The 11,065-nt window shown below is 45.9% G+C and overlaps 1 protein-coding gene across 1 annotated transcript; it reads left to right on the forward strand.

The window, feature by feature from the left end:
- The first annotated feature begins 4,854 nt into the window (after nt 1–4,854).
- LOC141049931 (olfactory receptor 1E16-like) lies at nt 4,855–5,778 on the forward strand. The gene has a single exon (XM_073546773.1). The coding sequence runs from the start codon at nt 4,855–4,857 to the stop codon at nt 5,776–5,778; it is 924 nt and encodes a 307-aa protein (XP_073402874.1).
- The last annotated feature ends 5,287 nt before the right edge of the window (nt 5,779–11,065 follow it).

Consider the following 11,065-nt stretch of genomic DNA (forward strand, 5'->3'; position numbering starts at 1 on the left):
GAATAGGTCCTCTTGGCAATGGCCTGCTTAGCTACTTTACCCCCTGCCAGTGGCAGACAGGCCCTGGGAAATGGTCAGGATGGACTTTTTGGTGGGATTACCCAAGTATCGCAGCTGCACAGTCATCTGGGTAGTCACCGACCATTTTTCCAAAATGGTGCACCTGGTGCCCCTTTTGGGGGTACCTTCTGTATGGGTCTTGACGGCGTTGTTCATTAAGCACGTTTTCACCTACACGGTATGCCTGACAAAATTGTCAGCGACTGGGGTCCTCAGTTTGCGTCTCGGTTCTGGAGAGAGCTTTGTCGCCTACTCAGTATTGAGTTGAATCTCTCTTCAGCTTATCATCCCGAGACGGACGGGTTGGTAGAGAGGGACAACCAGACCCTGGTCATATATCTGTGACATTTTGTTTTGGCCAGGCAGGATGAGTGGACATCCTTGCTACCGTGGGCGGAGTTTGCGCTGAACAACGCCGTAGCCGATTCCAAAGGAAAAACCCCATTCCTCCTTAACTATGGGTAGCATCCGCAGGTTTATGTGTTGATGCCCGTTTCTTCCACCGACTCTAGGATGGCAGAATGGGCGATGGAGGCACGTGACATTTGGGACCGCACACAGTATGCCATCCGGGCCTCCAAAGAGAGAATGAGGGTTTCCGCTGATGCACTCCTGCGCCCCGCTCCGACCTTTGCTCCTGGTGACTTTGTGTGGCTCTCCGCCCATAATATCAGGCTGCGAGTTGAGTCCAGTAAGTTTGCGCCTCACTATATAGGTCCCTTCAAGGTCCTGGAACAAGTTAACCCTGTGGTCTATCGTCTGGCCCTTCCTCCACGCCTAGGTATCACCGACTCCTTTCATGTGTCCCTCCTAAAACTCGTCCCCATTTCCCGGTTTTCAGAGTCATCTGCCAGGACATCGGGCTCGTCTACGGACAATTATGAGGTGAATGCCATTGTAGTTGCAAGGTGGTATGTGGCAAAAAATACTATCTGGTGGATTGGAAGGGTAATGGCCCAGAGGACAGGACCTGGGAACCTATTGAGCACATTTATGATCCTCAGCTTATTGCAGCTTTTGAGAGTAGCGAGGCCCAAAGAGCGGGGCCCTAGGAGGGGGGCGATGTTAGGCGTCAAGTTTCCGCCACTACACAGAGGGATTCTCAAGCCATGTCCTCTGCGGTCTCTCATTGTTCTGCAGCTGCAGAGATTCCTGCCCTTAGAGACGTTGGTCCCAGCATTTTGCTCAGGCTAATTCTATGCATCTGCTTGCTGCTGCTGCCCCAGGTTCAGCTATAGCATCCAGCATTAGTCAGCAATGAGCAGACGCTCCAGGGACTAAGTTCTGCTTTTCTCCACTCCATCTGAGCATGCCCGTGAGATGACCGCTCATTGGTGGTTGGAGGTCATATGCTCAGGTCCTCAAGCAGCTCGGGTTGGGTCATTAGCAAGGTCCCGGAAGGCTGGGGTTATAAAAATAATCTCACGGCCGTGTGCTAGTATAGACAATGTGGAGTGAGTGTTGTATGCATGTATGAATTTCTTTGGTGACTGACTCATTATCAAACTCCTACCCTTGGTACGCATATTTTGATCAGATTTGCCAGTTAGTTCCTAGGCTGATAGCGCAGGTATGAGGCAGAGTCAGGGCCTAGCTTCAGCAAAAAATAGTGGCTTTGCCTGTACGTCACTGTGTACTTGGTCTGCACTCCACAGTAGCCAACATCTATTAGTGGCATTCACAGGTGCAACACCGTGCACCTAGTGGGTCTAGAGAGGTTCTTACCTCGTGTCCTTGGGGCAGAGTCTTGTGACCATTCACTAGCGCTGACTCAGCTTTGCCCTGTGACAGTCAACAGGGTACGGCATTTTTTTTGTGTGATACCATGGCTCTGTGAAACAACAGAATCCGTCGCTACTACATACTGGGTGGAGGTTAACCCACGTGTGTTCAGTGCGATACCACCATTTAGTATCCGCCATTACGGAGCAGCAGTTGCTGTTTTTTTCGGACTATAAGACGCACCGGACCATAAGATGCACCCCAAATTTTCAGAAGGAAAATAGGGAAAAAAATAATAATGTGTCAGATGGGGGTCCGTCTTACAGTGCGAATTCAGCTTACAAGGACAGGGATCCGGCACAGGTGGAGGAGTGGTCACAGGGGTCGTTCGGTGGTCGAGGCTGGTGCGGTGGTGGCAGCTCTGTGCTGGGGCAGATTGGTTGTGCTGGGGCTGGTGGGCTGTGCTGGGGCAGGTGGTCTGTGCTGGGGCAGGTGTGCTGTGCTGGGGCAGGTGGTCTGTGCTGGGGCTGGTGGGGTGGGCTGTGCTGTGCATATATATATGTATATACAGTGACTGGGGGGCCGCCGTCTGCCTGCGCTGATGTGGATGTATATTACAGGGCAGGACTGGGGGGCGGCCATCTGCCTGCACTGATGTGGATGTATATACAGGGACTTGGGGGGCCGCCATCTGCCTGCGCTGATGTGGATGTATATAACAGGGCAGGACTGGGGGGCCGCCATCTGCCTGCACTGATGTGGATGTATATTACAGGGCATGACTGGGGGCCGCCATCTGCCTGTGCTGATGTGGATGTATATACAGGGACTGGGGGGCCGCCATCTGCCTGCGCTGATTTGGATGTATATACAGGGCAGGACGGGGGGGGCGCCATCTGCCTGCGCTGATGTGGATTTATATACAGGTCAGGATTTCCTTTCTTCCTTTCTTGCTCTCTGTTCTTTCTTTCTCTGTTCTCTTTCTTTCCCCTCTTTCTTTCTATTCATTCTCTCTTCTCTCTCTGTCTCTGTGTTCTTTCTTTATTTTTCTCTTTCTCTCTCTGTTCTATCTTTCCCCTCTTTCTTTCTCTCTCTGTTCTTTTTCCCCCCCTTTATTTCTCCCTCTCTGTACTTTCTTTCCCCTCTTTCTTTTTTTTCTCTCTCTCTGTTCTTTTTTTCTGTCCCCTCTTTCTTTCTCTCTGTTCTTTCTTTCTTTCTTTCTTTCCCCTTTCTTTCTTTTTCTTTCTTTCTTTCTTTCTTTCTTTCTTTCTTTCTTTCTTTCTTTCTTTCTTTCTTTCTTTCTTTCTTTCTTTCTCTGTTGTTTCTTTCTTTCCCCTCTTTCTTTCTTTCTTTCTTTCTTTCTCTCTCTGTTCTTTCTTTCCCCTCTTTCTCTTTCTTTCTCTCTGCTCCATCTTTCCCCTCTTTCTTTCTCTCACTCTGTTCTTTCTTTCCCCTCTTTCTTTTTTTCTCTCTCTCTGTTCCTTTTCTCTGTCCCATCTTTCTTTCTCTCTCTCTCTCTCTGTTCTTTTTTTCTGTCCCTTCTTTCTCTCTCTCTGTTTCTTTCCCCTTTCTTTCTCTCTCTGTTGTTTCTTTCTTTCTTCTTTCTTTCTCTCTCTGTTCTTTCTTTCCCCTCTTTCTTTCTTTCTTTCTTTCTTTCTTTCTTTCTTTCTTTCCTTTCTTTCTCTTTCTTTTTTTCTTTCTTTCTCTCTTCTTTCTTTCTTTCTTTCTCTCTGTTTTCTTTTTTCTCTCTGTTCTTTGTTTCTGTCCCCTTTCTGTTCTTTCTTTCTTTCTTTATTTATTTATTTCTGTCTCTGTTGTTACTTTCTTTCCCCTCTTTCTTTCTTTCTCTCTCTGTTCTTTCTTTCCCCTCTTTCTCTTTCTTTCTCTCTCTGTTCTTTCTTTCCCCTCTTTCTTTCCCCTCTTTCTTTCTCTCTGTTTTTTCCCCTCTTTCTTTTTTTCTCTCTCTGTTCCTTTTTTCTGTCCGATCTTTCTTTCTCTCGCCTTCTCTGTTCTTTTTTTCTGTCCCCTCTTTCTTTCTCCCTCTGTTTCTTTCTTCTTTCTTTCTTCTTTCTTTCTCTCTCTGTTCTTTCTTTCCCCTCTTTCTTTCTTTCTTTCTTTCTTTCTTTCTTTCTTTCTTTCTCTCTTCTTTCTAGGAAACTAGGTGGCACTGGTCACATTGATCCTTTCAGACTTTTTACTGGTGTATAATCATATGCCCTGAGCACCCCCATAAAGTGGGCCAGCCCCAGACCACAGGGTACAAACAAATCACTATTACTATTAGTACAAGTGGTCAATTATATACGTAAATTTAATGATGTCCCTGTGCCAAGCAGTGCGGAGGATCAGAATACACTGAGGAGACCAGAGCAGCAGGGTATGGTAAGAAGAATTATATGGTGCCCATTATGCTGTATGCAGTAATATATGGGGCACATAATACTGTATGGAGCATTATGTGGGTATAGGGGATGACTTTCTGTTTGTTGTGGTCTGACCGCTGGGACCCCCATGATCCTGGGAAACGTAGCTTTGAAGAGCACCATGTAAATGGAGCTGTGGTCAATCATACGCACTGTGGTGCCATTCACCTGTGGCTCTTCAATTAACTCCTTTAAGAGAGTGATGAGGGGACAACAAAGTATAGCAAAAATTCACTGATTGGGGCTGATGAGTGTTATAGTTTGTGGGCTGGTGGGATTTGTGTGGCAGGGCTGCTTTTTTGTCCCAGTCCGGCCCTGGTCCTGTGACAACGAGCTTCTCTTCCTTCTCTGTTTTTCACTGAACATTGAGAGCATTAGGAAGAGCAGCTCGTCGGTACATGACTAAGTGAGCAAGTCGCATATGTACTTGGGGGGGTGCTGAACTGAATTCTTGTCCCGGGTGCCAGAAAGCCTAGATACACCTCTGACTCAACGTGGTGCTAATCAAGATCGATAATCTGTGTATGAGGCATTTTTTCTACATGTAGATTATTGTGATCTTTTAATGCTTTCATTATTGACATAATTCACTTTCTTACAAGAAAGAGACTTCAATCATTTTCTCTTGTTTTCAGTGTATTCACAGAAAATGTGCGACGTCAACCAGACTGAAGTCACAGAGTTCCTGCTCCTTGGATTTAAAGGTCTATATAAATACAAATTTCTGCTCTTCATCCTTTTCTTCTTCTGTTACATGATAATACTGGCTGGAAACCTCCTTATTATAGTGTTGGTGTCCACCAATCACAACCTCAATACCCCAATGTTCTACTTTCTCAAGCATCTAGCTGTAGCCGATATCCTTTCCACTACGACCATAGTGCCCATGATGTTAAATGTAATTCTATATGACATGAAGGAGGTGCCAGTGTGGAGCTGCATCTTCCATTTCCATATGGTATTTATATTTGGTTTTAACCCCTTTTTTCTGATCAGTGTAATGTCTTATGATCGGTACTTGGCCATTTGCCGCCCGATGCACTACAATTCTATAATGCAACCTCATGTTTGCTTCAAGATGGTTCTTGGCTCCTGGTTTTTGAACTTTGTCTTTTCCTTTGAGGTGATTTTGGTTTGGCGGCTGAAGTTTTGTGGTAACAACACAATAGACCACTTCTTCTGTGACTTTGAGTTACTTCTTGATTTGGCTACTTCCGACACTTACCTCTTGACTTTGGTTAACTTTGTAATAGCCATCATTGGAGGTGTCATCCCTTTTGCTTTAGTTCTTATCAGCTATTTGAGTATTTTCTTCATCATAATGATCCTTTCATCCACCAGTGGCTTGTCAAAAGTCTTCTCCACGTGTGGCTCCCATCTCACCACTGTATGCATCTACTATGGAACGCTCTTCATGGTTTACATGCCACTATCCAATGACACATCATCGAGCACGAATAAGTTTTTATCTCTGCTGTACATTTTGGTGACTCCAATGATGAATCCCATCATTTACAGTCTGAGGAATAAGGAGATCAGGAGAACTCTTCAACAAATGTTTAGAAAATGTTAAGGCTATACTTAAATGTAGCACACATATTTATGAGACTATCTTAGCTGATTACTGTATTTCAAGATGGGGAAAGGGAGGAACTATAGATTTGTCTTCTGGATTTTCTTGACAGAATAGTCACAATAAATCATAAATGATATGAATTAATGACAAAATTTTTTCAGTTCATGCCATATTTTGTTTTTTTTTTATACAATTCCTCTATATAGTTTTTTAAAGACGCACTCCTCTTCCCATCAAAGTTTTTATTCACTTATAATATTGAAATCTTCCTATTATATGGCACTGTGTGTTAGAGCGTCCCGCTCCCCGGGCTTCCACCTTACCGCAGCCGGGCCCGCCACCTGCCGTGCCACTGCTCCTGCCTTGTCTCTGTCTTCTGCCTGCGCTCCCATCCGAGTGTCTGCACGGGCTCCCCGGCGCACTTCCTCTCCTGCTGCCGACCGCGCGCCCCCGATGCTTGCACATGCCACCTAGGGCCGGACCGCGCTCGCTCCCCCTATCTTGCGTCCTCCAGTGACATGACCCGGTTGTGTTGCCTGTCCAATGATGGACAGGCGTCGGGTATTTCAATCCACCGTCCCTTAGTGGAGGCGCCTGAATATCGTGACTAACCTGCAACATTTTTGGCCGCCTTGCTGTCACCACCTGGCTCCGCACTGCAAGGAACTTAACCCCGTCATTTTCTTCCTCTCTTCCAGGACCTGTACCTGCTCCATGTACCCCCAGGTCCTGCCTCCATCTGCACCTTCACTTGCTCCCGTCCCGCCTCCATTGCCTCCGGCTCTCTCCTCTGTCAGCTACCAGTTCTAACCTCTCCTCACTGCTCCGCTATCTCACCATCTGCCTACCTCCTGTCTCATTGCCTCCTTGCTGCCTCTGGTCCCTATGTTCTCCTCTCCTGCTCCTTTTTGTCTTTTCTCCATGGTTCTCCTGCCTCCTTCCTAAGCCGACCCCTGGTCCTGGCATCCATGGTTCTTGAGGTTCCCGAGCCTGCTCCCAAATGATCCCTGTATAGGGGTTGGTCAAACCTGGTGCGCTCGGTCCAGGAAGGTTTGGAACTACAGTCCATTGGGTTCACTCTCGATACACGACGCCTCAAGCGTTACAGCATCTTCAGGCCATGGACCCCGCTGGGACTGCTGCCCAGAAGGAGTTGGTGTTCTTGCGAGAAAACCAGACTCGCATCATGTCTTATATGAAGACAATGGATTCTCCGTTGTCTGCCCTGCAGGCCGCGGACCCTGTGAATGCCTCTCAGTTAGCCAGTCTCCAGCAGGAGCTGGTTCAGCAACGCGGCACGCAGGCTCATATCTTGTCCTACATGGCCTCCGTGGATGACCGCCTGCTCTCCTTGCAGGTGTCCTCCTCACAGACATCCTCTCTGGCCACTGATCCTACCCCTTAACCCTCGCCCCGATTGGGGAAACCACCTCACTATGGTGGCGACCCCAAGCTGTACCGGGTTTTCCTCAACCAGTGTCGCTTGCACTTTGAATTGTTACCCCAACAGTAGCCCACCGACCGGGCTAAGGTGGCCTTTATCGTGTCCCATTTGGAGGGAGAGGCTCTCTCCTGGGTGAATCCCCTATGGGAGCGAGATGACCCTATTGTCTCCAGTGTGGTGACCTTTATGGAGACCTTCCGAAGGGTCTTTGATGAGCCTGGGTGGTTGGCTTCCACTACGGATTCCTTGTTCAACCTCCATCAGGGCTCTCTCATGGTGGGTCAATATGCCATACGCTTCCGCACCTTGTCATCGGAGCTGGGGTGGAACAACGAGGCCTTGGTTGGTGCCTTTTGGTGAGGGCTGTTCGGCAAGATTAAAGATGATAGTCGCTTTATGGTAACCAAATAGTAAAAAAATCTGGTAACACACAATGGTATAAATTAAAAAAATCACATTTTTATTGACATAAAAACGAACAAAACACATGAGTATAACAGAAAGGTGTCAAACAATAAAACCAGGGACTAAAAAAGTCCATAGGAAATCCCCTTACAACAATCTGTCATAGACATTAAGGCACATCCATATAAAAGGGAATGAGGGAAGCAAGGATGCAATGTCCCATAATGGAGGAAGTGAATGAATGCTATAGTCTATAACCGACATGTAATGAATCAATCACTTGTGACCATCCCGTCTAAATTATGACTCCTAAGCGGCACTAACCACAAATTGGGTGAGGAATAAAAGGTTAATTACCTAGAGTATGAGTTGTTGGGAATCCCCGGACATTCCTGCTGCCCTGACGCTTGTTTCGCAATGCTATTTCCGGAGGCGAGTCAGGGCAGGGGGCACTAATGGTTAAGCACCTAACCAATCAACACCATTGGTCCGTAAACATGTGTCATCTGCATTGGGATAATTAAGCGCTAGGCCCGCGCCTGAGCAGTACCAACTGGAAGGTCCTGTAAACCACTATGTAAAGAGAGGTATAAAATGGCCCATGGGTCAGATCACAAGGGAGCTCCTCTGTGGCCTCCATTTCATCCTTGAGTGAAAGTGGGGGATCTAACTTTGAAGGAAGGTATGGCCCCAAAACAAGACAAGCTTATAAGAAAAATGCACCTATGAGGAAAATGGAGAAGGATGGGGTTAAGGTAATTAATTTATCTTCACATTCTTTGACTGAAGCACAAGAGAAATTGTTGTCTAAGGGCTTGATCTTTTCACCTTCATTTGATTTAGACCCTTTCACGGTTATAAAAGACCTTAACCTTTTTTCAAGAAAATTGGTCTTGAAAAGGATGCATTGCAGAGGGGAAACTGATGATGTTATTTCAGGCAGTGAGGAACAACAGGCTCTAGAAATTATGGAATCATTAATGGAGGAGAATTCTCCTACAGTAAGTACTGGTTTTCCCACAAGATTGTTTAATAAGTCAAAGAAATTTCCCCCTTTGACCACTGTACCTGCAGTTGATACTTTCACTAAAATTGTGTCCTCTGACATTGAGGATTTGAGAAAATCTAAAAATATGGCATTTAACAATTTCACTAGGATTGAGAGTGAGGCCTTACAGCAATTAAGGGAATGGGATGATGTTGTCTTAAAAATGGCCGATAAAGGGGGGGACATCATTATTTGGCCAAATACCATGTATGAGGCTAAGGCATACAAAATTCTTGATAACTCTGTTGAGTATAAGCCACTTACTTATAACCCCCTGACTAAATTCCAAATGGAATAGGTAAATATTTTAAGGAGGGCATACGAAGACAACATCATCCCTAAGAAACTCCTGGAGGTCTATGAGAAACTTAGTTATAGATTGGCCACTTTCTACCTTATTCCTAAGGTGCATAAAGATCCCTTCAATCCCCCAGGTAGACCCATAATTGCTGCCAATGAAGGTCTTTGTGAGATTATCTGTGATGGGGTGGAGTATTTTTTGAAGCCACTGGCAGTACAAATTCCATCGGTTATTAAGGATACTATCGCGGCTTTAGGTCATCTGGAGAATTTGCATTTAACAGAAGAAATGATTTTAGTCACCGCCAATGTGGAGGCATTGTATTCTTCCATTGAGCATACAGATGGCTTAAGAGCTGTAGAAAACTATTTACGACACAGTAATTTAAGTTGTGAAATGGCATCATTTATTCTAATACTATTGAGATTCATTCTGAATCACAATGCCTTCCTTTTTAATGGAAAAATATTCTTGCAACAGAGGGGTACTGCAATGGGGGCCTCTTGTGCCCACTCTTATGCAAACTTGTTCATGGGGCATGGGAGTGGTCGAAATTTCAGGAGGGGGACTGTTATGAATGAGTCACCGGAGGAGGAAAAAACAAAAATACAAGCTAAGTCCAGAAAACCGGAGAGGTTGGTAGCTAGCGGATTGCAGACCCCTGATCCTATTCACAACAACTAACAGTAGCCATGGGGGGTTCCTACGGTGGTCCTAGACACCTCGTTCACAGCCGGAGAACTAAATAAGCCTAAAGAAAGGGGAAATCTAAACTGCCCCAGAGCAGACCCCAAAGCAATAGACAGCCCCCAACATGTATTGATGGTGAAAACAGATGAAAACACAAACACAGACAGAAAGACAGGCTGAGCAAACGATGGGGCCCTCACTAACTAGATAGGACAGGAAAGAAAAGCAACTGTCTGCAATCACGCAAAAACCCTGCCAAAAATAATGTCCAACACATCTGATAGAAAAGGCCCTGAAGTCACTAGACTTCAAAATCACTATATCAGCACTCAAGTATATTCTGAAAACAGAGCAAAGAGATCAACTGATCAGAGACAAAAATGGAGTTCAGCCAGTCCCAACCAGGGCTGGCTGAATACAAACACTAAGTAAACCAGACAAAATGTCATGGAACAATAGCAGAGCAAAAACTTAGCTTTAGTAGACAGGACTAAACTGGAGGCCAGAGCTCAGAGCAGAGAGGATCACCAGCAACCCAGCAGGGCGTCGGCGGCCTTATATCCAATCAGAGATTCCGGATGTCCAATCACACTCCACCTGTTCAGATGACAGGTTTTTCCCATCCAAATCAATTTCACTACCTCCTTTCACCAGCAGAGGGATTTCATGGGACATCAAAGGTGAAGGAGAAAATGAGCTCATAACAGTACCTCCCCCTTGAGGAGTGGTCACCGAACCCTCATCCACGCCACCAGGGCGATCAGGATGGGCCCGATGAAATGCACGAACCAATCTTTCGGCATGAATATCGGATGCAGAGACCAAAGAATTATCCTCCTGGCCATAACCCTTCCACTTAACCAAATACTGGAGTCTCCGTCTAGCCAGACGAGAATCCAGTATCTTCTCAACCTCATATTCCACATTACCTTCAACCAATACAGGGTCAGGAGGTGCCACCACAGGAACTACTGGCTCAACAAACCTCTTTAACAGAGACTTATGAAACACGTTATGGATCTTGAATGTAACAGGAAGAGCCAATCGAAAAGAGACCAGATTAAGAATCTCCAAAATCATGTAAGGTCCAATAAATCTAGGTTTAAACTTTGGAGAAGCCACCTTCATAGAGATATTCTTTGATGACAACCAAACCATATCACCCACCTTAAACCGGGGACCAATGGTCCTCTGACGGTTGGAAAACCGCTGGGCCTTTTCCTGGGAGAGAGACAACTTATCCACCACTTGGTCCCAGATCTGGTGCATTCTCTCCACCACAGTGTCAACACCTGGGAAGGCAGAAGACTCCACCTGCCCTGAAGAGAATCGAGGATGAAACCCAAAGTTACAAAAAAAAGGTGACATCAAAGTGGCAGAACTAGCTCTATTATTT

Source organism: Dendrobates tinctorius, unplaced genomic scaffold (assembly GCF_039654945.1).
Source record: "Dendrobates tinctorius isolate UK_male_01 unplaced genomic scaffold, ASM3965494v1 ptg000151l, whole genome shotgun sequence".
NCBI classification, from domain to species: domain Eukaryota; kingdom Metazoa; phylum Chordata; class Amphibia; order Anura; family Dendrobatidae; genus Dendrobates; species Dendrobates tinctorius.